Source organism: Apodemus sylvaticus, chromosome 1 (genome assembly GCF_947179515.1).
Source record: "Apodemus sylvaticus chromosome 1, mApoSyl1.1, whole genome shotgun sequence".
Taxonomy (NCBI): domain Eukaryota; kingdom Metazoa; phylum Chordata; class Mammalia; order Rodentia; family Muridae; genus Apodemus; species Apodemus sylvaticus.
The window spans coordinates 78,979,175-79,003,399 of record NC_067472.1 but is presented as its reverse complement, the minus strand read 5'-3'; the positions used below and the strand labels follow the sequence as shown (position 1 = coordinate 79,003,399).

The following is a 24,225-nucleotide window of genomic DNA, read 5'->3' as shown; positions in this document are numbered from 1 at the left end:
TCTGAAGCATGCTAACCCAAGTGTCCCAGCCCTAGACTCTAGAGATCCAGAGATGAGTAGTTTTCCTGAAACCATTAAGAGACCCAGGCATACAAGGGACTTGATTTTTCCCAATTTTCCCCATGTTACTGATATTGGTCACTGTATACACTGAACTGCAGGAGGCGAGCTCACAGGCTCCCCCACTGAACATGCTGTCCCCTTTCTGATCTCCAACATTGGGACCTAATTCATGTAATGGATACTCCCAATGCAGTACTTTTCAAGCCTGCTGTTTACTGGGACTCTGCAGTGGACACAAGTCTAGATACTTCAGACACACGATTAAAGAGACATTTTCATTGGGGTCAAACCCACAGAATTCTGGAGGCCAGGCATACCAGAGAACGCTTGAAACGATGATACTCAGCAGTAGAGATTTTCAAAGCTTTGGTTCCTGGGAGTCTCATAGCAAAAGGACACCTTTAGCTCTTCCCTTTTAACAATCTGTTCCACGTGCTTGGGAAAAGTGAGAATTCCAACTTTGACCATCTGGGTAATATCTGAAGAGGATCTCTTTTCCAAGCCTCAGAACCTGGTCAAATGGAGAAACTACAGGATTGTGAGAGTGGTCAGTGGATAAACGAAGACAATTACAACTATTTCTCAGGGGTTTGCATACAGACAACACCCTCCTATTAACCCCATGCCGGGTTAGGAGCCTTGTCTCTTTGAGCACCAGAGATAGCAGAGCACCGGAGGTGCAATCAGGCCCGGGTTAGCCTCTGGGTTAGGCTGCGAGTCGCAGCCGCATTTCCGGGCGAGCTGGCTAGCGGGAGCCGGCAGCAGGGGGAAGGGCAGCCCAGCCTGAGCTGGCCGCCGTATGACGCGCCCCCTCATTTGCATGCGGCACTCCGATTGGCCACGGCGGCCGCCGGGACAGGAGGCCGGCCCCCTCCCCCTCCCGCCGCAGCCGCGGCAGCAGCTGGTCTCGGTGTAAACAAGTCGAGGCGGCTGCGAACCGGGCCGGGGGGGACGGCGCCCATCAGGAGCGCCCCCCACTCCCAGGCCAGGCCACCCCGCGGACCGGGCCCTCCACGCGCCCAGGCGAGGTGAGGCCTGGACCGACGTCTCTGCGCGTCGCCCCGCGCCCCCGCCCCGCAAGCGAGGACTGCCCCTTCCCCCGCGCACGCCCCCATCCCCTCGCCCTAGGTGAGCCCCGGGGTCTCAGGTAAGGCTTGGCGATGCAGGTAAGATTCCTCTCGGCGGAGATGAGGCTCAGCGCCTGCAGGTAAAAACCCCTTCTCTCCCCAGGGGACCCTCTTCCTTTGAGGAGGCCTCCTGCTTCCTCCAGGTGAGAGACCCTTTCTGCAAGCTAACTCCATATACCCCACATTTGCCCTATCACTAGCCCAAATAGGGTCCCAAGGACCAGTCAGTTTATTATCGCCCCCCATAATCCCTCAAAACTGAAAACTGGCAGCCCGTCCACTCTGAAGCCCCTTCTTCACGTTTCAGATGCCAGCTCAGCAGGGGTGAGGCCAGAAGCAGGTGGGTGACTCACCTAGAGCTCCTCCTAGCCTCAGTTTACCCGCTGATGCAACCTGAGGCCTCCTCAGTGAGTCAAAGCTGAGATGACTCCGGTCCCTGGTGAGACCGCTGGCTCTAGGGAAAGGAGAGAGCAGCCAAGTGTGACAGAGTCCCCATAGTTCTGGGCTTGTCTACATTATGTGTGGCCTTGGTCCTGACAGTTCACCTCTCCTTCCTGGCAGGCACTGGGCTCCCTCTGCTCCCCGTGGGCCGCTCCCCGCGTGGGGCCACTGCCCTTGGCCCCCGCCATGGTGCGGATTTCAAAGCCCAAGACGTTTCAGGCCTACTTGGATGATTGTCACAGGAGGTATAGCTGTGCCCACTGTCGCGCTCACCTGGCCAACCACGACGACCTCATCTCCAAGGTAAGCAGGCCACATTTTAGTCTAGAATGGCAGTGGGCTGCCTGGCAACCCCCCACCGATAGCCCTAACCCCCTCTCGTCTCCCCACTACCCTCCAGTCCTTCCAGGGCAGTCAGGGGCGTGCCTACCTCTTCAACTCTGTGTGAGTATTCATCTCCTTCCTTTCTTTTCCTGACCTCTGTTGTGACCTGTGACCCCTGGTATCATGCCAATATTCCCAGAGTCCCTTGTTTCAGACAGGAAGCCATGATCAGGCTTAGAGACTAAGATCAGACACTGAACATACTAGCTGGGGGTTGGGGGGAGGTCTAAGCTGCTGAGACCCTCCCTGGGACCACCCTTTGTCCCCACAGGGTGAACGTGGGCTGCGGGCCAGCAGAAGAGCGGGTGCTCCTGACAGGTCTTCATGCTGTCGCTGACATCCACTGCGAGAACTGCAAGACCACTTTGGGCTGGAAATATGTAAGCTTGTGATCTCTAACCCTAGGCTGGCCTTTGACCTAACCTCATCCCTTCTTCCTTGAAAGCATACGCCTTTGCCTTTCTGAGAACCAGTGGCCCAGCACAAACTGTTTGTCCCCAGTGACCAGTGTCTGTCCATTGCATTTGCGGGGCTTTGCAGATGTTCCTCTTCTTTCAAAGGATTAGCACCCTATCCTAGATGATTAGTAGCATGTAGACCTACCATTTGTCCATTGCTTATCTGCCATGCGCATTAACACACGGCATATAGTCTTTCGATCATTACAGCTATTCTGGTGCAGAGTTTATTACAGAAGACAAGAAGGTCTGAAGATGCTAGGACACTTGCCCAAGATCATACAACTAAGACTCTGTAGCAATGTTGAAATTAGGTCCCCAGATCTCTGCACAGCTCCTATAGCCTCCGATGCTGTCTAGCATCTGATTTCACAACCTCAAGTCTCATTTCCTTACCTGGCATGGGGAGCGAAAAGCCACTACCTGGCACCGAAGAGCATTGTGAGGATCAGATTACATGGAGCAATGTTATTTCTTATACATTTGGGGATTGTATAGGGAATTGGGCACTTGGCGTGTCTCTAGGAGCTGGATGCCCCAGTCAGAGACAGAGAATCCTAACCTTACTTTACCTCGGACCCTGCCATAGATTTGCTGTGTCTTTGGACAGGTGGCCCCTCTGAAACTCCTAAAAATACAGTCTAGACCAAAACTCAGATGTCGGCGGTATGTGGTGCTGTATGGCTTTCAGCACTGAGGAAGCAGAGGCAGGTGATCTCTGAATTCTAGGCCAGCCTGATGAGCTTCAGGACACCCAGGGTTATGTAGACCCTGTCTCAAAGTGCAACAAAGTCTTTCCAATGTCTAGAAGGCCAAGCAGATACTGTGGGTTTATAAATAGGTAGCATAGATTTAGGGCAGAAAAAGCAGGATGGGGCAAAATGGAGTGAGTGTGTATATTTATCATTTAGTTGTAAGTTTTATTGTATTTTTTCTAATGTGGAGCTTGTATTGAATCCAGGCCCTCCCACAAGCTAAACATCCCCAACTCCTAAAGTTATTTATACTAAGCTCTGCTATCTAAACAGAACTACCTGTAATTGAAATGGCCCTAAGGCTACCAGTTTGCAATCCCTGGACTATAAAATCTGTTGGAGCCGTCATTACTTTTCAGAAATACCCATGTTTCAAAGTTCTCTCTATTCCCAGTGAGAAGCAGCCCTGCCAGTTGTGTTTGGGCAGGGAGCCGAGCTTCCCTGGGCCACAGTTTTTTCATATATAAAATAAGACCAGCCCTATCCATTTCCAAACCCCATTGCCTAGTGGTAAAAGTCTCGTCTGTGACTGGCAGCCCTTTCTCTCCTTTCAGGAGCAAGCCTTTGAGAGCAGCCAGAAATACAAAGAGGGGAAGTACATCATTGAACTCAACCACATGATCAAAGACAACGGCTGGGATTGACCTAGCTCCTGACGCATGTGGCTTCAGCCCGGCCTGGCCGCCAGGGGGAGCCACTGGTTTCGCTCCTCCTGAAGGGAGCTCTGGACCCTCAGGGCCCCCACGGGGGAAGGATCCAGCTCCTGTACATATATTTTATTGCATGCACTGTGACCTTGGGGGGGAGACAAAAAGGGGGATTGTACAACCCCCGCGCCCATCCCCCGCACCTCTCTGCGATCTGGCTGGCTTGGATCTCATTTTTTAACCCCTTCCTGTCTTGCCTGCCCCATAGATATGGCCTGTGTGCTGCTCTCATGGCCCTGGTGCACCATCTTTCAGTGAATCTCTCCCACTGGATCCCTCTTACTTGCAACGTGTCTGTTCTCGTTCTGTAGCGTTTGTAAATAATAAAACAATGGAATGGAGACAGCACCTGGCTCACATGGAATACAGAAAGGGGACCTGGAGTCCAAGTTCCTTCCCTATAGATGGATTCCATTCAGAGCCTCAGCAGTGTCAATGGAATAGGAACAGTAGACCAAACTGATCTAGCCCCTGACGTCTTGCCTATGTTTGTCTTGGCATTAGTACTGGGGGGGCGGGAGAGGAGGGCGGGGGCGGGGGCGGCAGCAAGCTTCAGAGAAGACCACCACCCAATTCTCTTGCTTTGCCGCTCCGGTCTGAACTACAATTCCCAGAGACCCCAACACAGCTTGTCTGTAGCCTTTGCATGCGACTGGCGCGGTGCCTATTGGGAAATGTAGTTGAAGTGTTCCCGGCGTGAGACCTTGCGCCTTGCCCAAGATCCCATAGACTTGTAGCTGTGTACGCCCCTCAACTTTTAAGACTTGGTGGAGGCTTTTCAAACTATAAACCAGGGAGGACTCTAGGCTTTAGTCCTCTGCTGCGGTCTCTTGAAGATGCCCGGTGTCTGGAATATCGGCTCAGACACCAACCCTCCTGCACTTGTTCTCGCGTTCACTTCGCAAGGCTAGTCTTCCAAGTGAAGAAAAGGGAGGGGTCACCTTCCAGAAAGTCTGGGGCTTTAGGGTCTAACCCGGGATCCTAGGCTCGGTGCCAGGATCCAGAGCCCACCCCTGCCCCCTAGCCGGTCTGCCCCCACCGTGGGAACGGAGACCAGCTGGCCGGAAGCGCCAAACTGCATCCCTGTCCTAGCCCTAGGGATCAATCAGCCCGAGGAGTTAATTATGTAATGAGGGGGTAGGGGGTCGGGACTAGTGAAGCCGCAAGGGAGAGGGGAGGGTACCCGGGTATCCGGCCTCCTCTTGGACCCCTTCGAGGCCCCAGGGGTCTCCATTCCAACCCACCTCCAGGGCCCCAAGGAGGGGAGGGGCTGTGATCTCTGGTTTGGAAGGGGCTGTGCTGTGAGCTATAAAGGGGGCATCCCTTAGACCCCGGATTCTAGCAACGGGACACAGGCCAGAAGAAACTACAACATGTACCATCCACGAGAGTTGTACCCCTCCCTGGGGACTGGCTACCGTCTGGGACACCCCCAGCCTGGGGCAGACTCCACCTTCCCACCTGCCCTGACAGAGGGCTACCGCTATCCTGGTGAGCGGTTGGATTGGCTCTGGGGAAGGGGCAGGAAACTGGGAATATGTGGCCCTCCCCTGGATCCTGATTCTTCCCACATCTCCAGATTTGGATACTTCTAAACTGGATTGCTTCCTCTCTGGGATTGAGGCAGCTCCCCACACTCTGGCTGCACCCCCTCCTTTGCCCCTTCTTCCGTCTGCTCTGGGCCCTGAGACAGCACCGCCACCCCCAGAGGCCCTTCACTCGCTTCCTGGGGTCAGCCTGAGCTTGGAGAACCAGGAACTGTGGAAGGAATTCAGCGCTGTGGGGACAGAGATGATCATCACCAAGGCTGGCAGGTGAGGGGTGGCCAGGTCAGTTTCTAGAAAAGATAGAATTCCTGGGGGACAGAGCTAGGTTAGGAGCCTCTCCAGGGCTAGTTACAACCCAGACAGCAGACTCTAACTATGGCCTGACACTATTCTATGGATGAACACGAGTTACACTGTGGCGAGGTTCAAAGATCCGTCTGGGAAGTTTGTGATTGGGTTTAGGAGCCATTCTATCAAGGTCAAGAGGTCAGTCTGGCTGGGTTGTAGGTTAGCATGTGGCCTAACACAGCAACAGACAGTCTATGATAAGGGTCAAGGACCAGTCAGTGACCAGTGTGGGAGAATCTGTCCAGGATCAGGGTCAGTCTGTGACTAAGTCCCAGCTTACCCTCAAGGAAGGTGAGGGCTCAACATGTAAGCTCTCTGGCAGGTCTCTAAGGCCTGCACCCCAGGATAAATCCTGTCCCCTGGGCCCAGCACCTATTATTTCTGAAGAAAGTTAGTCTTCACAGCCACAGGGGTCAGTGCTGCAGCAAGGTGGGGAGCAAGAGGCTCCTAAGGCTTCAGGAAGAAAACAGTCACTATTGTTTCTGCAGAGTTACAGGGGACCGGGGTTAGGAGCCTGGGCAGGAAGTGGGGAGGGCTGAGACAGGATTGTACCATGTTGTGACTAGAATGGAGTGAAGGGCAAGTGGGGAGGAGATTGACCGGCTCTGGCCTGACAGATCCCCTAACCTGCCTCTTCCCTTTGCCCATCTGTAAAATGGCTCTTAGACTCTGTGCTGGAGAATCTAATTACACCTCTCTGGCTTTACTGTGCCAAAATTAAGGTGCTTGTTGCTAGTTCCTTTGCTGGTGCAGGGCTCACCCCTGGGAGTGGCAGCTCCAGGCCTCTCCTCCCTCCCTTTTTCCTGTGCAGACGCATGTTCCCTGCTTGCCGAGTATCAGTCACTGGTTTGGACCCAGAAGCCCGCTACTTGTTCCTTCTGGATGTGGTTCCAGTGGATGGGGCCAGATACCGCTGGCAGGGCCAGCACTGGGAGCCCAGTGGCAAGGCTGAGCCCCGCCTACCCGACCGTGTCTACATTCACCCTGATTCTCCTGCCACTGGTGCCCACTGGATGCGGCAGCCCGTATCCTTCCATCGAGTTAAGCTCACCAACAGCACGCTGGACCCTCATGGCCACGTGAGGCCCAGGCTGGGGCTCCTTGGTGGGGTTTTAGGGTGGTACTGGGGGGAAGGTAAAGGCTGGGAGTCACCTCATTTCTTCTCTCCCAGCTGATCTTGCACTCGATGCACAAGTACCAGCCTCGAATTCACCTGGTGAGAGCCACCCAACTTTGCAGCCAACACTGGGGGGGTGTGGCCTCCTTCCGGTTTCCTGAAACCACGTTCATCTCCGTGACAGCCTATCAGAACCCTAGGGTGAGTGACCTTGCTTGAGGGAGGGGCAGTGCCTGTAGCTCAGGCTACAGGGCCTCTGACCTGGATGTCTGTCCTCAGATCACACAGCTGAAGATTGCAGCCAATCCCTTTGCCAAAGGTTTCCGAGAAAATGGCAGAAACTGTAAAAGGTGGGCATCATTCATTCAGTGAATGTTTACTAATTACCGTGTGCCAGGCACTGTGCCAGGGTACCAGGAACATGATGGTAAGTAAAAACAGGTATCTACTCTTGATTCAACAAATACTTAAGCTTGCTCAGTCCTCATACAATTGATAGACTAGTCAGCAGAGCAGGCAAAAATGAGAGAAGTATAAAATTCTAAGGAGCAGTAAGGCATGCAAAAAGTGACAAGTCCTGTAGGGAACTTAAGGGAAGTGCCCATGTAGGGAAACAGAGAAGAAAAGGCACTGGGAGGACAACTGACAAAGACCTTTAGGAAGGTGGGTGTCTGGAAAAACACAAGTGCAAAGGCACTGAGGCAGAAGTGGCCTCCTGTGAGGCGGAAGACTGAAGGGGCCAGTAGAAATGAGGGGAGCCAGGCACTGCTTACCAAGGAAGGACTCCCAAGTCTGTTCTGAGCACAACCTGAGAGCTGACCTAGCCCTGGAAGAGCTGCTAGTCTATCCCAAAAGACACAGTGACTGGTTGGTTCACTAGCTCACATGTGGAGAGAGCTATGACATGCTGTGAGGGAGGTGTGCGATGCCACAGGTCAGAGAGGCCTTCCTGGAGAGGTATAGATTGTCAGCTGCAGAAATGCTGTGCTGCAGCTAGGAAATTGGGCAGATACTGGACCTTGCTGCTGGGAAGGTACTTTCTCAGATTCTAAATACCCGAGGAAAGAAAAGCACTGAAGAACCAAATTCCAAGTCTGAGAGGAACCTCAGCTCTGCTGCTTTGTAGTGGCTTCTCTGGTCTTCAGTTCCTTACCTGTAAAATGGGTATAATATACACCTGCCCACAGGGTGCCTGGGAGGTGGAATGCCTGGCACCTGGTGAGTACTATTAGTGCCATCATAATCATCATCATCACATCATCATCATCATCATTCCCCAGGGAGCGGGATGCCCGTGTGAAGAGGAAACTTCGGGGCCCAGAGCCAGTGGCCACAGAGGCCTGTGGGAGTGGGGGTGAGTGTTGTCCTGGCGGCATGGGGCCAAACTTGAGACATGGAGCCTCCCCTAACCAGCCTGTGCTGTTTGTCTCCTCAGATACACCAGGGGGTCCCTGTGACTCCACCCTAGGTGGGGACATTCGGGACTCAGATCCAGAACAGACCCCAACCCCCCAGGAAGCTGCTTCTGCCTCAGCTCCGCCATGTGGAGGTCCCAGTGCTGAGGCCTACCTCCTGCACCCTGCAGCTTTTCATGGGGCCCCCAGTCACCTACCAGCCAGGTAAGGTGGACAAGGGCAGAGGGCTGGGTGCCCCAGGAGTCGGGTGGCCCTCTTCTTACACCTCTCTTCCTGACTAGGCCCCCCAGCTTCCCCGAGGCTCCGGACCCTGGGCGCCCAGCCCCCTACTCAGCGGCATTCCTGGATCTACAGTCTGGACCAGGGGGCTCAGCCTATCAGGCAGCTCCATCTGTACCATCCTTTGCCCCACACTTCATCCAAGGGGGCCCCTTCCCTCTACCATACCCAGGACCTGGAGGTTATCTGGACATGGGATCCAAGCCAATGTACTGAGCCATGATGGAATAGGCCAACCCAAGGCCCACACCATCCTCCCCTGGTCCTCTAGCCCCCTTCCCCCAGCCTGGTAGCATCCGCATTTAAGTGGTACCCCCTCCCCCCCACCAAATGGCTGGCTTGGGCCTCTCTTCTACCCTTTAGTTCACACCTTGACTTCACTCCACCCCCTCTGGCTTCAAAGCTCAGGCAAGGCGCTCTGAGTCCAGCTGGGGCCAGCTTCCCCTCAGCTCTCACCTCAGTGCGAATGGAGGGAGACTCTGCCCGGCCAAATGGGGCCTCAGCCCAGTACCCCCACCTCCTGGGGGCCTTGTCCCTAGTGTAAGCCACACCAATTTGTTCTCAGGATCAGAGTATTTTTGTTAATAAAACTCCAAAGACGTTAGTGCTCAGGACACTTGAGCTAATGGCGTTGGCCCTGGGTGGGGCTGGGCAGTCGCAGCTTTAAGGTCCAGATGTGGACAGTAACGAGCTTGCTCTGGGCAGGGCATGTCTCCTTCAAGAAGATGGGTAGTTTCCCCACAATGGTTGCTTTAAGAATCAAGACTGTCCAGGAACTTAGATTTCACGTAGCACTAAGTAAGCCTTTGGGAAAGATTAGCAGATGCAGTCTGAAGGCTACGGGCCCAGTGGACAAGGTCTCCATGTCCACCCCAATCAAACCTGACAGAACCCTAAAACTATTTTTCTTCTTTTATTAGAATTTTTTTCTTTTTTTCTCAAAATGTTTTATCTAAAAACAAAAAAACAAAACAAAAAATGAAAAAAGAAAAAAGAAAGAGAGAAAAAAGAAAAAAGGAAAAAGGAAAAACAAAAATGACTGGAAACTTCATGGATCAAGTGGGAGAAAGGAGAGGAAGCAGGAGCGAAGGCTCCAACCTCTCCAGAGCAAGTCCGCACCCTGGGCGAGCCAAGCCAGGCAGCCCCTCACACCCGGCCTCCAACTGGGCAGAGGGCAGTCACAGTGGTCCAAGGGCCAGAGGGGCTGGGGCCACGGAGTCACAGGAAATAGTCGGCCACTGGCTTTTTGGAGGGGATGCCACGTGTCTCTTGGGGTGCAGCCTCGAAGATGATGAAATCTTTTTGGAGGTGCTCATCCAGTTCTAAGATGGCTGCCACATTGCCACAGCTGAAGTTAGGAAAAGCACAGTTAGCACCAGTCGGCTCACGCACCCACCGTCGCCTGGCTCCCGACCCCGCCGGCTTACCGGTAGCAGTAATTAGGTGCTGACCACACAGTAAGCACGGTCTCGTTGAAGTGCCACTTGTAACCTTCCATCACTAACTGGTGGGCACGGCAGATCATGTCAATGTCGTTGGCTGCATTGAACTGGGCGACCACGTCGCTGCCAAACAGGTAGCCTGCCCCTCGGGGGCTCACTCCCCAGCCTGTTGTGTCTGAGGCGACACAAGGACAGAGTGTGGGCTCCTCTGGTTGTCTACTATATCAAGGAATTAAAAGCCTGTGCATTTTTCCTCATCAAGCAGAGGCTTGTTCTAGGGGATCCTGGGAGACAGGATAGCAAATGCTAGAACAGAAGCCCTCTAAGGAGAAAAATGCCCAGAGTACCACTATGACCAAGGTCTTTCCTAGCAGTAAGGTCCTTTTCTGCCATAAGGGATTAAAGGGTATGCTTAGGACTGCTACTCAGAAAGCCTGGCTTTAAGTCTCTACTCTGCCCCAACTAGAGGGGAGCAATGCACCATAGAAAGGAACCCCAGGGGCCATCATTCTGGGGGACTGGTCTCACCTCCAAAGAAGCTGCTGTCAAGGTCTATGACCTTTCCCCACCCAGGGAGCCAATGGTTTCACCCTGACCAGAAGAGACCTCTGAGCCACCTCCTGTCGGCCTCAGCACGTGTCTCCATGGCTTCGGCTCCTCATGGTGCATCCAATCGGGCGGGAGGAAGGCAAAGCCAGTGTGGACCAACTTGCCTTCCTCTCCCCAGACTGCCCTGGCCCAACTCTTCTTCCTTCATACACTTGCTTCAATCCAGTTTCCACAAGCTAAAGGTCAAGCCAGCTCAGGTATTGCCCTCACCTTCAGGGTCAGACCACAGGAGGTCACACATGGGTCCATCATGGGGTACCTCTTGCTTTCGGTCAATTGTCCGGATCTGATCCAAGGTCTGGATGGAAGGGGAAAGACCTCCATGCACACAGAAGATCTACAAGGGAAATTAAGATCAGAGGAAGGGAGGTGGAAGCCCAGAGACCCCCCCACCCCCACCCAAGGAGATCCACAGCCAACCTACCTTGCCATCAATGATGGCAGACAGGCTGAGGTAGTCAAAGATCTCAGTACAGTAGCGCCATACAGTCACCGAGCCATATTTCCGTAAGCACTCATCATAGAACCCATAGACCTGGGTAATCTGGCGACTCTCATGATTGCCCCGGATCAAAGTGATTCGGTCAGGATATCGAACCTAGGGAGAGCATCAAGCCAGGGTTGCTTCTAGTCTGTTTCCCGCTTAACCCCTCCCAAGTGTCTACCTGCTTTACTCAGCCCTCACCATGATCTGTGTAGCCCAGACTCCTACTGTCTCTTACATAATCATGATGTCCCTGCCTCGCAGGCTCCTGGGGGCTTTTTCTAGAGATGCACTACAAGATATCAATTCCTCTCACCTGCCGGACTCAGGCTCCAATCCTTGCGCCCCATCCCCACCCCACTGTGACCCCTCACCAATGATTTCTCCCAGTTTGCTCAATTTCTGCTGCTTCCTGAACACACAGCCTCTGTCTGCTTCCCAGAACTCACATCACCAGCCTCTTCCTCAAGGGCTCAGGAGATGGCCCCACTCATGGCAGCAGTCATGACCAGCCCCGCTAAGCACACAGTCCACAGCCACAGCAAAGTTCCAAGGTAGGTGACAGGAAAGGTGATGAGGGCAGCGAGCAGTGGCCAAGGTTCAGGCTCCAGGGGCCAAGGGTCCTCACCTTAAGAGCCAGCAGGAGGAGGAAGGTTTCAACACTGTAGAAACCACGGTCCACAAAGTCTCCCATGAAGAGGTAGTTGGTCTCAGGGACATCGCCACCTACCTGGGAGGAGGGATATGGCTCTGCTTGGCCCCAAACTATCTCCTCCCACTGCAAGGCCAAAAAGCTGAGCCCCTTCTGTCACCCAAAGCCCATGCAGCCTAAGGCCTCTCAATGATCGGTGTCTTCTAGTCACCCCCAGTTTACAGCCCCAGTGTTCCCTAACTTACTCTGAACAACTCCTTGAGGTCATAGAATTGTCCATGGATGTCACCGCATACCTGGAAAAGGCAAGTGTGGGTTGTCAGAGTGGACAGAGACACAGACCCTCTATCCCTAGAGACCACCCTTCAAAACACCTGTTACTTTCCATGCCAGCCAAGGCTGTATCTCAGGACTAAATTCCAAGGTCCAGCCCCAAGTGAGCCTGTTCTGGGGTCATCTATCACCCCACCCTGCTCTGGTGTAGATGTTTTTCCTGGGAGACTCACAGCTTCACAAGACTGGCTTTATCTCTGTATGCCCATATGCCCAGCAGAGTTACTGGGCCACAGACTAGAATTGTTTAACAAATCAAATTCTTCTGCCTTGGCCACGAGCATTCCCATGATAAATCAAAATCCCTACAGCATCCTTTCTTTTCTTGTAGTCTTGAGGCTAAAACCCAGGGTCCCATACACACTGGGAAAGCGTCCGACCACTAAGCTACAAGTTCTGCCTGCCCACCATCTAATTCTTGTATCAAGGCTCACCACCTAAGACTGAGAAGCAGGAGAGACCTGGGGGTTTCTAGCCTCTCATAAACTCAGGACCAAGGCAGGCTCCGAAGGACACCGAGAACTCACCGTGACTGGCGAGTCCACCCTCTGCACGTTGCTCTCTTCTACCAAGATCTCTCTGGAGACAGGAGAAGACCAGGGTCACCACAGCAGGCCAGCCCAGCCCAATTCCTGACCTTTTTTGGAAGGAGGGAGGACATGAGGTAGTCCTGGAACCTCCATGGGACAGAAGGAAGTATGCACTGTTCTCATGATTTTGGTATAAAAGCAGTGACCTCTACCATGCAACACCTGCTAATGGCTCCTTGTTACCAACTGAACAGAGTCCACATTCTCACTCCTCTTCCCCCAAGCAGGCTGGGACATCTTCAGTCTGAACACTCCCTGTGGTTCCCTCTCATGGGAACAGCACATATTTCTGACAGGGAGGTAGGTCCCTTTCCCTCAGAACACTGAGCTCTGACCTCACTCCCTTCTGCCACACTATCCAAGGTAAGGGCGAGGCCTAGGGCAAGGTGATCCCAGATGCCCCTTCAAACGGTTGTGCTGTTCCTTTCCTGTCAGCATTACATTTTATTTGTTCTGGAGATGGAGCCTCATTATGTATCCTTGGCTAGCCTGGATGTGTAATTTGATATGCAAATCAGGCCAGTCTCAAGCTCAAGAAGTCTGTCAGTCTGTGTCTGCCTCGGGTGTCGGGGCTAAGGGCTGCAGCTGTAACAGGAGTATCACCCAAGGAAAAGGCTCTGGTGCAGCTTCCTTCTTTTTTGCGACTTTGTGGGCTCAGCTTCTTCTCGGCTCAGCTCAGCCTTTTCTTTTTTTTAAGATTTATTTATTGTTATTAAGTACACTGTATCTGTCTTCAGACACACCACAAGAGGGTGTCAGATCTCATTACAGATGGTTGTGAGCAACCATGTGATCACTGGGATTTGAACTCAGGACCTCCGGTGCTCTTAATCGTTGAGCCATCTCCAGCCCAGCACAGTCTTTTCTAACACTACTCCTATGATGATTTTCTAACACTACTCCCCAAAGACCTCCTTCTAGAATGGTGGCAGATCAAACTGGAAACTTGCTGCACCTGGGAATCCAATTTCCAGAGGAGCAATGCCAACCTCTTCACAGACCTCAAATCAACACCAGGAACACACACATGGAATGCCAACATTAAGGCAGAAAGACCAAGGTTATGCATGGCTATATATCAAGTTCAAGGCTAGTCTAAGATGTGAGAATTCCTGTTCAAAAAAATAAATAAATGAAACAGTGAGGCGATGGCACGTGGTGAGGCAAAGGAGTCCATGCTCAGGTCAGCCTAAGAGACGGTGAGACCCTTCCTCCAAAACAAAGGCCTCAAACCAGACAGGGCTAGGACTGTGCTCAGCAAGAGAGAGCAAACTAGGCCACCAGCTGCCATATCCTCGGTGGGTGGCCTGCACCGAGTCACTGTATCTAAAAGTCATGGCTTCCTACTCTAAAAAGAAACCATTTGAGAGACAGAGACAGATAGATCTCTTGAATTCAAGGCCAGCTGGGGCTACATGGGAGGACAGACAGGCATACACATATCCTCTCCCAGCCGCCTCACAGGACTGGTGGGAAAGGGAGGACCAGGCTACTGTCCATTAAACAGGGTGGAAGTTACACTGAAACAGTTTCCAGAGGAGCAGGTAACCAGCCTCAACTGCCTATTTACTGCCACCCTCCTTTAATATTCCTTCTCACTGTGCTGTCAGGTGGTCAAGAGTGTATCATTCAAGGTCTACCTTTTCTTCTTAGAAGAACCTTGGTCACCCAAGGGTGGTAGCACATGTCTTTAATCCCAGCACTTGGGAGGCAGAGGCAGGGGGATCTCTGAGTTCAAGGCCAGCCTGGTCTAGGACAGACCTAGTCTAGCACAGCCAGAGTAGGACAACAAAGACAGACCCTGTCTCAGAAAAAGCCAAAACCAAACACACACACACACACACACACACACAAAGCTTCATCTAACTTCAATCTTTGAATATACCGTTATTGTCCTTCTCACCATCAAACACCATCTCACGACTTACACCGTCATGATTAGTTCACTTCCAGCTCAGATTCACTGAATGGTCACAACCCTTTTACACAACACAACGTGCTGCATTTTACTGACTCCCAGACACTTCAAAACTACCACCACACCAAGTGGCAGAGCTCAGCCTCAAACCCACTGTCATCGAACCCCAAGCTGGGATCCTGACTTACAACTTCCTTCTACTCCCCAGAGAACCCAGCCTCTCTCCAAAGCCATATCATACTTAACTCTTTTTTTGGCTTCATTCCCCTAGCCAGAGTCCCGTGTGGTGGCCTTGACCTAGGTGAGGATGCCCTAAACCCCTCACTCTAGTCTCTATGCCTCCAAAGTGCTTGGGATAAGAAGTGTGTTTAGGCTGTTGGTTGCTAGTTTTTTTTTTTTTTTAAATCTTCCCTTTTTTGAAAAGGCTTCAATTCAGTAAACCAATTCAGCTAGTTCTATTCTAGCTTATTTATTGTTTTTCTTAGAGCCTAACTGAACACCAAAGTGGCTCGACTCCATCTTCCAGAATCATAACTAAAGGATCTGTATTCAGAGAACTGGCTTCAGATCCCATTCCTTCCTTGCTGGCAATTTTAAACAATTGAAGCCCTTGTCTTTTATCTAGATACAAAATCACTTTCTCTTTTAAGGATGGGATTGAGAGACTTTCGCAAATCACGTTTTGTTTTCTTGCCTTGAATCAGCTCATTCTTTACGCTCTGTCCCAGAATTCAGCCCCTCCAAGAAACTTTCTTTCCAGCAGGGCAAGCCGTTTTCCCTGAGTTCCCTAGAACTTCCTGCCACTCGCTCTTACTCCACTAGAAACACACACACAGCCGACCCCGTGGTTCCTGGTGGGAAGTGGCTCTCGGGACATCTCTCTGGGACGTTTCCGGGATAGGGCAAGCCCTAAGTTCTCAGCCGAGTTTGCCCAGCCGAGACCCCTGGGCAACGGGTTGGCCTCCCTCCTGCGGGCCTGCGGGCTCACCTGGCCTTAGCGCACAGGGCCTTGACTTCGCTCTCTTTGATAAGCTCGCAGCGCCGCAGCTGCTCGATCTGCCGGTCCAAGTCGCTGATTTCCGCCATGGCCCACCCCCCGGCGCGGGTCAGAGTCGGGGCCGCCGCCCCCTCCGGACCGCACAGGGGTCTCCTGGGAAAAGCGAAGGCGAGCCCGCCAATCAGAGGGTCCGTGCGGGAGGGGGGACTCGATTCTGGACCGCCCCCCCCTCCCCTCACGGCGGTCCAGGACCCTCCGCGTCCCGCTGCCCTGGCCGCACCCCGCCAACTCCCGTCGAACCCCGCGGGCCCGCGCTAAGGACGGTGGCCTAGAGGGGCCTCGGACAATTACCGCCGCTGAGACTCCGGCTGAGTCTCTCCGACTCCCCACTTCCCTCCGCTTTGGGCCTAAGCCACCGCCGCTTCTACTTCCGGCCTCGCCGCGGAAGCAAAGGGAAACCAGTTCTCGCGCGCGCCGGAAGTGACATATCAGGTCACGCCTCTTTCGAGGCCGGGGGAAGGAGAAACCAAGGAGCCGGAAGTGGGCAGGCGAAAGCAAGTTTAGCAGTGCTTCACTTATGTGTGCCTGATGACGTGAGCTGCTGTAGGCGTCTCATCTCAGATTACACTTTTTCCCTTTGCTGCTTTCTGTCTGCTATTACAGATCTCACGATAAAACTGTCTTGTTCATCATTGCCTCTCCGGTGTTTAGAATAAGGTCAAGTATTGCAGGTATGCATAAAGAGTTGTTCAATGAATGGACCTATCCTAGACCACGTTTCTTGCCACGGTCCCAGAGAAACCTTGCTGTGGAAGAGCTCCGAACCTGGGCCAGATATGGCGGTGATACACCTATTTGTAACCCCAGCATTCAGGAGGCGAAGGCTAGATTGTGGATTCTAGGCTGTCAAACACTCAGGAAAAAAAAATTCACCAAGATGGCATAAAAGAACTTGTCACCAGGCCAACCGACCTGATTTGGAATCTTCAGAACCCATATGGTGATGAGATAAAACACTGAGGCTTAAATCTAATTGAAAATAAAAATGCCCATTCTATGGACACCAAGCTCGTTTCTACAACTCCGTTAATTCCAAAATAGACGTTTTTTCTTGGCAGGGTTTCACTGTAGCTCAGAACAGTCCAGATTTCACAGCGAATCTCAGCCTAGATGTTAAGCAACCACACCCAACATTACTTCCTGTTGCCAGAAGGTATTCCTTAAAGGTGGCAATGGGTTGGGAGGCTAGCTTGCTCACAGTTGAAAAGCTAAAACTCTGGAGTTTCAATTAAGGCTCAAATGTGAATCCAGAAAAAGCGGTTCTCAAGTCTGGCTTTTACCTTTCATTTACTGTTGCTGCAACTCAAAGCAACACAAAAACTAAGCACGACCTGGCGCTCTCCAAATTCACATTCACTCTGCTTCCTTTCTTTCCACCTTTTGCTGTAGGCAGAGTAGGTTATTAATCTTTCTTCTGTACACTATACTTTCTCAGTATTGTCCCTCTCAACTTTAAACAATTTTTATGTGCCTTAAGATTGTCTTAGATGGGGTGGAAGACGGCTCAGTGGTTAACACTTCTGCTCTTCTATCCAGCCAACCACCTGGGTTCAATTCCCAGCACCCACATGGCTGCTCACAACTCTAACTCCTGTTCCAGGGGACCCAACACTGTCACACATACACACACTCGGTTAAAATACAAATGTATATAAAATAGATTGTCTCATACAAGCTAGGGGGTAATGGCACATGCCTTCCATCCCAGTACTAGGAAAGCCGATCTTGAGAGTTGAAAGCCAATGTGGGCTGCAGAATTCCAGACAGCTGGAATTCTACAGGCTATAAACTGATAAGCAGTAAGGCGTGAGGCTCAAGTTTAGGGAAACACTAGGGATTGAGTTTTTCCTTGCAGTGCTGGGGAAGGAACCAGAGCCTTAGGAAATAAGCAAAGCTGCATTCCCAGCCTGCTAGCTTTGATTACTGGCAATGCCTGGAAATATTCAGACAGTGGAAAAGTATGCTTTGATAATCCTAAGTCAATTCTATGCAGATCAGTCACTGAAAACAAAAGTGTAAAAGACGTTTGGGAAGGAAAACAGAAAGGACAAAGAGAAGGCAGGAAACAGGAAATGGCTAAGACCAAGTCCCTACTTATACCTAGAAACACACTATAAATTACTAGAGGTACAGTGGGACAGGAGGGAGAACTCAGCAGCTCTTCCAGAGAGTCCACATGGTGGCTCACTCAAGGACTCTGCCACTAATAGTTTCCAGCCATCACTCCTGAGGATTCTTATCTTGCATTTGATACCTTTGACCTCTAAGGGCATCAGACACACTCATTCAAGCAGAACAGACACCCTGTATACAAGCATACACCTAGGCAGAACATTTTTTTAAAAGTACCAACTACACACAATATAAGGTGGCAAGAATGTAAATGGCCAGCTGGGTGGTGGTGCTGCACACCTGCAATCCCAGCACTCTGGGAGGCCCTGTCTCAAAAAAACAAAACAAAAGAATGTAAATGGTTCAAGGTTTGATATGTCTTACTCTATTCTAGCATCAAGGAACATCAGCAGCTGAGGCTCCATTCTCAACCTGGAACCCAAGAATTCTGCAGTTGAGCTGTGTGTATACCTATGTCAATGCAGGAGAGGATTCTGGGTCCCCCCCCCCCAAAAAGGCAGAAAGGTGTTAGTTTTACTTGTTACAATTCTTGCCTAGGATTTTAACAATGAAGCCCTTGTTTGGATCTCAGCAAGGCTTAATTTGGACATGGTACCCTATGCCTAGAATTCTAGCATTCAGGATGGGAGGCAGAAGGTGTTCAAAGTCACCTTCAATCAGAAGTGGGCATCTCACAACACTGCCTTTCCCAAAGCTCTGGTCAAAAAGTACAATGACCAATAAAACCTTCCTCCATCTATTTACTGCCCAGGAGGAACTCAAAGGAACGCCCCTCTCCTCAGGCCTCCCCTATACCCTACAAGACATGAACAACAGACTCCCCCTTAAATAGTTGTTTATTGGCAGTGGGCTGGAAGGGATGGCAGATTTAGCATTCACAGACAACACCGCACACACGAGGGCAGCAAGAGTGATGGGAAAGAGCCTGAAGGCCCCTCTTCAGTAGCAAGTGGGTAGGCAGGGGCCTGGAGTGTTGATGGAGCAGCCTTAGATCAGCTCTGGTTAGTAGGCATGGTTAGAGATGAAGAGAGATTCACTGGCTGCAGCTCCAGACTGGCCACTTGGGGTGTACTTTCCTTGACAAGCGAGGCTGTTGGCCTAAAAGGGAAAAGGAATCAGAGGAATTCTCTCCTGAGCCCCGCTCCCGCCTGTCCAGGCACCAGTTCACAGGTCCATGCCTGCCTTACCAGGGCTCGCTTGATGTACTCCTCCTGGGCAGCCTTCAGGTTCTCCTTCTTCCCACCCCAGGCCTTCAGAGCAGAGGCCTGAAGGGCTCGGCCATAGGAGAAAGTCAAGGCCCATGGCTTCAGCAGGGGACACTTGTTGATAGCGTTGAGGTTGATGGATGCCTCTTCCTCACTCTGCCCTCCAGACAGGAAAGTGACCCCTGGAGAACAAGCACAGGGGGAAAGGGTGCTCTCATCAGACATGCAGAGCAGGGAGCCGTGGGGAGGTACACTGGACAAAGTCAAATGTCGAGGCACATCCACTTCACCAGGCCAACACGAGGGAGTGGGCCTCACCAGGGACAGCAGGGGGCACCGTGCGGCGAAGTGCTGTGACTGTTGCCATGGCAATTTCCTCATTGGAAAATTTCTGGGTGCAAGCATGGCCAGGGGTGACCATGTTGGGCTTCAGCAATGTGCCTTCCAGGTAGACATGGTGGTCGCTCAGAGCCTTGTAGACAGCTGCCAGGACCTGGAACACAGCAAGCAGGGTAAGGTAGAAAATAGGGATTACCTCAGTGGGGCCTAGCCCACCACATAACCCGGACCAAATGGATGGGGGCAACCTACCTTCTCAGTTACATATTGGCAGCGCTTCAAGTCATGGTCCCCATCAGGGAGAATTTCAGGCTCCACAATGGGTACAATGCCATTCTGTGGGAGGGACAGGGTAGTGAGGCCTCCAAACCAGGGACCTCACCTTGAACTAGCTCTACCACCGTCAGCCATGATCTTAGCTTGATGATGATAGGGAATCCGGCCTCAAAGGCCTCAGCAGATTACAGGGGACAAGCGAGCCTATCAGATTTGCCCACACACCTATTGCCACCTCTGCTTTGCAGAGTAGCCTCTACTCAAGAGCCTGAGTCATAGTGGGTATTGACAACAGTTGCTCTGGGGGAGGTAGATATCCTGGCAGATGGACAGAAAGAAAGCTAGTCCACACGGCACCAAATGTGCTAGGAAGCGGCCTGCTGCGGGCTTGTAGTTCAGTCCCACCTGCTGGCAGATGCTGGCATAACGGGCCAGAACATTGGCGTTTTCCATGATGGCAAGGGAGGAAGGGGTATGTTCCCCAATCTTGAGCACACAGCGCCACTTGGCAAAGTCGGCTCCATCCTTCTTATACTGGGCACAGCGTTCAGACAGCCCATCCAGTCCTGAAGAGGAGGAATACAGTGAAGGTTTGTGGTCAGATTCACTCTGGACCTCTGATAGCGGGTAAGAAGGGAAGGAGGTAGATCATTCTCACCTTGGGTAGTAGTCTCACCATTGGTTCCTGCCAGGGGCACCACGCCCTTATCTACCTGCCAGGGAGGAGAATAGCATAGCAGTCAGCTCTGTGACCTTTTTTTTCTCCTCTACCCAGCCCTATCTTACTTAATCCGTCTCATTGCCTGCTGATAGGCGTGCACCACCACTGCCTGGCTTGCCTGCTGATATTCTTACAAGAAAATACGTGTATTATTTAAGAGGAATGTTAACCGAACTATCAAGGGACCCAGCGCTACCTCTCACTGAGAAACCCATTTCACTTCTTCACTTCTAGTTTTTCATCCATAGATATGGAATCACCTTCTTAGAATCATAGGGGGACCATACACTGGTAACAGAGCTCTTGCCTAACATGAACAAGGACCCGAGTTCCATCCCAGACACTGGCTGAGTACCGTCACACCTAAGTAAGCCATACTTAAGTCTCTAGGCCTGATAAACCTCCCTACCTACTAATCCCTTCCTCCATGCCCATCTAATCTTACACCCCAGAGCCTGCCCCCCTTACCTTAATGCCCACAACACCACCCTTGGACTTGATAACTTGGGGGAAGGGACGTCCGTCATCTGCCTTCTGGTACAGTGTCTCATGGAAGAGGATCACCCCCCCAATGCAGGGATTCACACGGTCATCAGCAGTCAGCAGCAGCTGGCGGTAGAAGCGCCTGTTCTCCTCGGTGTTCTCAGTGCCAATAGACTGCAGGCGCTTGGCGATGCTTCCTGAAGGGAGGGTCATGTGGGAAGATAAGGGGATCAGCTTGCTACCTCCAACCTCGGCCCCTCCTCCCCCTTTCTTCTGCCTGTACCGCACCAGTGGACTCGTCTGCAGCCAGGATGCCCTTGCCCGGAGCCACAATTCGGTGAGCGATGTCAGACAGCTCCTTCTTCTGCTCCGGGGTCAGTGCTGGGTATGGGTAGGGCATGGTGCCGGTGGCAGTACTTTCCTGGGTGAGGAAGACAGACAGGGACAAGTGTTTAGTTGGGCCATCCTATGGTCTCCCCAGGTAACAAAGCTCTTTCCCTGGAGGCCAGGGCAACAGCCCCCACCTCCCCTGCCCCACGCCCTGAGGGTCCTGGGATACTTCCTGTCCCAGAGCTCTCCCCTACACCCGACTTCCCTATACTAGACCTGCCTCTTCCTGTACCTTTCCTAACTCTGTCTGTTGCTGGGTGTTGCCCAGCTCAGAGTGGGGTTGCTCACTGGCAACTGGGGGAAAGGAAAAAGCCAGAGCCAGGGACAGGCGGGTCATGTTGAAGCTGGACCCATCTGGCCTGCGCGTTGCCATGGGTCACCTTGCCTAGAAACAAAATTGAACCGGGAATATTTTAGAATTTAAGGATCGAGAATAGGGCAGAGAGCCCAATACCCTCATCTGAAAGAGCCCAAGAAAGAAATGGTCTGTGCTTAAAGCCACATAGCAACCCAAAGGAGAGCTAGAGAACCCAGACTTCCCGACTGAAGTGGGGCGCCCCTTCTAATCCACCCAGGGCCGGCCCAGGCTTCAAGGACACCCCAAGGTCATGCTTCTCTCTTCTCGATTGTTGGGGGCGAGGGAGGTAAGAGCGCGTTTAAAAGGGCATTAGGAAACCCACAGAAACACAGAAAGGGGCTGTGGAGCCCAGGTAGAAGGAAACCCTTGCCTCCATACAGTTAGAAGGGGAGGGAAAGTATGCAGGAGGCACGTGCTGTTCATACCGCTAAGGCGGTTCCAGGCTCTGAATCAAGGTCACAGATAAGGAAAAGATAGGAAAGTGTTAATGGGCCACAGAGTGCGGCAACAGAGGAGTTTAGCCTCTCCAGGGGCTTCCCCGAAAGGAAACCAAGTTTTTCCACCCATCGCGGAAACCCTGAGACGCTAGAAGCGCCGATTCCCCCCACCATCGCTTCTTGAGATGTCCAGAATAGGCAATGGGACCCTGATGCTTTGCATAGCGGGGAGTCTTTGCAAAAATAAAGAGGGGTCTGTTTTTCCACCTCATCTTGCTTCCTCCCCCGGCATGACTCAGCGCGCTGAGCTGCTGCGTGGCGCAGCGAACCGCCAGGGCGCAGGCCGGAGAATCCGGGCTGGGGACAAGCGTGGGGTAGAGAAGGAAGAAGTGAGGGGCCGTGGGGAAGACAGCTCCACACTGCCCGCCACCGGCCCAAGATCCTAACCCCATAGACCCTTCCCCGAGCACGTGTCAAATGGCGCTCACCTGGCACAGGACGGGGTGGGTCTGCCGGGTACGCCGGTGGGTAGGCGAAAGGACTAAGGAGCGAACGCGGCTAGGGTCACCAGAACCTCGTTCTGCGGCGCGTTCCAAGAGAACGCAGCCTATTCAGCTGGGGTGGGGGGGACGGGAGGCGGGGCCCCGGACATTTAAAGGCGCCGCTCCGCCCTCTGCAGGTTTTTTCCTTGCAGGGACGCGAGCCGTCCAATTGCAGGCGGGCACTGTGCGCGGCGCCGCCCCAAGATGCTACCATAGGAGGCGGTGCTGGGAGGAGACAAGCGGCTAGAATTTGATCCCTCCTCCGCCCCGCTAGGACGTGACTCGAGCCACATCCCGCAGGCCACCAGGCCTCCCCCTCCCCCGCCAACCCCCCCAGCCCCTGCCTGGCGCGCGCGCGAGCATCGTGACTCAGCCGGAATGTGGGTTGGCGAGGAGTTGGGAGGGGGGTCAGAGTGAGATGATGGCTGGCCTTTCCTCCTAGACCCCTGGTTTCCGGCCTGTTCAGTTTTAGCCTGACGTCACTACAAAGAACGCAGAGGTTCCGAGCCTGCCTGCCTGCCTGCCTGCCTGCCTGGCTCGGCGGTTAGCTAAAAAGCAGGGAGGGTTCGATCCTTCCCTGGCCAGAGCACGCACAGGGAGCGGGAGAAGGCGGCGCAGCTGCCACGGTATGCAGGCAAAGCCTCTCCGGACTAGTGTGCCGGCCACATCGCAGCAGAGTGGCGTAGCCTGGCCTGGCCTTGCCTAGTTGATTGGCGGGAGTCACCGCCCGCGAGCTAAACACACCCTATTTGAGGAAATGACTGACAGGGACTGGGCCAAGCCAGGTCTGTCCGGAACCTGATTTCCTTCTCCGAAACAAAAAAAAAAAAAAAAAAAAAAACGTCTCGGGGTACTCTGTCACCCAGTTCCCTCAGGCCCCAGTCCATATCCCCCCCCATTCCTTCCCATCCTGCAATCCGGCTAGCGGCCCACCTGTGGCGCAGTGAAAGAAGCCGCAGAGCCGGGTCAGCCGCGAGTGAGCGCCGCAGTCCAGGGCTGGGTTATAAGGCAGCTCCTACCCGCCACCCCTCTCCTCCCCTCCCCTCCGCACACCCGCACCAGCGTCCCAGACCTTCTCGGTAACCCCTGCCCTTTCCCCACCACGAATCCCGCGGCAGGGACCTATATTTAGGGAAACCTGAGGCTCCTGACATTAATCCCTGCGTGGGGGGTAAGAAGAGGAAGCTTTGGTTTGCCCTGAGAGGAGGAGGTTCCTCTATTCACTTACCGGTCTTTAGAGGAACTTCTTCCGTGGAAATATAGTGAACTTATTCGAGAAATCAATCTCGGGTCCGGGATCTGGAAGGCAGAACAAGAAGGGAAAACATCTAGATGTTGCCTCCCACTGACTGACTCCTCTGGTTCCCTCCTCCCTTGGCTCTGGTGCCTGCTGGTGGTTGTACTTTTTTTTTTTTTCAAGGAGAACAGATGCAGGCAGGATACTCACCTCTTAAAATAACCAAGAGTCTATAGGCAGGGTGTGGCTGGCCATCTCTTTATCCTGATAGTCCAGGTGGGCAGAGCCCTCCCACACTGTTGCCTGCATGAGCAATGTCCTGCATCCTCGCCTTCACATACAATAGTTCAATAGTTTATCACGGGAGGGAGGGGAAGA

At 52.8% G+C, this 24,225-nt stretch overlaps 4 protein-coding genes across 8 annotated transcripts; 2 read left to right on the top strand and 2 right to left on the bottom strand.

The window, feature by feature from the left end:
- The first annotated feature begins 1,108 nt into the window (after nt 1-1,108).
- Nucleotides 1,109-4,276, top strand: Ypel3 (yippee like 3). Of its 2 annotated transcripts, XM_052198962.1 has the most exons (6): nt 1,109-1,210; nt 1,294-1,333; nt 1,752-1,934; nt 2,032-2,075; nt 2,287-2,395; nt 3,783-4,276. In XM_052198962.1, the coding sequence occupies exons 3-6, from the start codon at nt 1,818-1,820 to the stop codon at nt 3,870-3,872; spliced, it is 360 nt and encodes a 119-aa protein (XP_052054922.1). In that variant the 5' UTR covers nt 1,109-1,210; nt 1,294-1,333; nt 1,752-1,817; the 3' UTR covers nt 3,873-4,276. The 2 variants fall into 2 exon arrangements, with proteins under 2 accessions (XP_052054922.1, XP_052054916.1); XM_052198956.1 differs by lacking the exons at nt 1,109-1,210; nt 1,294-1,333; nt 2,032-2,075.
- Nucleotides 4,277-4,484: 208 nt separating this feature from the next.
- On the top strand, nt 4,485-9,245 carry Tbx6 (T-box transcription factor 6). Its single transcript, XM_052198870.1, has 8 exons — nt 4,485-5,426; nt 5,515-5,749; nt 6,642-6,909; nt 7,002-7,148; nt 7,227-7,297; nt 8,228-8,301; nt 8,383-8,566; nt 8,644-9,245. Exons 1-8 carry the CDS (start codon nt 5,309-5,311, stop codon nt 8,855-8,857), a joined length of 1,311 nt encoding a protein of 436 aa, XP_052054830.1. The 5' UTR covers nt 4,485-5,308; the 3' UTR covers nt 8,858-9,245.
- Nucleotides 9,246-9,541: 296 nt separating this feature from the next.
- Nucleotides 9,542-16,125, bottom strand: Ppp4c (protein phosphatase 4 catalytic subunit). The gene is made up of 9 exons (XM_052198915.1): nt 16,018-16,125; nt 15,658-15,819; nt 12,689-12,740; nt 12,074-12,124; nt 11,805-11,906; nt 11,117-11,290; nt 10,903-11,029; nt 10,069-10,258; nt 9,542-9,989 (listed from the first exon to the last, which is right to left on the bottom strand). Exons 2-9 carry the CDS (start codon nt 15,753-15,755, stop codon nt 9,860-9,862), a joined length of 924 nt encoding a protein of 307 aa, XP_052054875.1. The 5' UTR covers nt 15,756-15,819; nt 16,018-16,125; the 3' UTR covers nt 9,542-9,859.
- Nucleotides 16,126-18,677: 2,552 nt separating this feature from the next.
- Aldoa (aldolase, fructose-bisphosphate A) lies at nt 18,678-23,936 on the bottom strand. 4 transcript variants are annotated; one of them, XM_052198880.1, is made up of 10 exons: nt 22,557-22,713; nt 21,506-21,658; nt 21,172-21,304; nt 20,869-21,080; nt 20,338-20,392; nt 20,085-20,245; nt 19,656-19,739; nt 19,383-19,557; nt 19,047-19,246; nt 18,678-18,957 (listed from the first exon to the last, which is right to left on the bottom strand). In XM_052198880.1, the coding sequence occupies exons 2-10, from the start codon at nt 21,644-21,646 to the stop codon at nt 18,862-18,864; spliced, it is 1,257 nt and encodes a 418-aa protein (XP_052054840.1). In that variant the 5' UTR covers nt 21,647-21,658; nt 22,557-22,713; the 3' UTR covers nt 18,678-18,861. The 4 variants fall into 4 exon arrangements, with proteins under 4 accessions (XP_052054840.1, XP_052054857.1, XP_052054864.1 ...); XM_052198897.1 differs by lacking the exons at nt 21,506-21,658; nt 22,557-22,713 and adding an exon at nt 23,839-23,936; XM_052198904.1 differs by lacking the exons at nt 21,506-21,658; nt 22,557-22,713 and adding an exon at nt 23,544-23,617.
- Nucleotides 23,937-24,225: the final 289 nt, after the last annotated feature.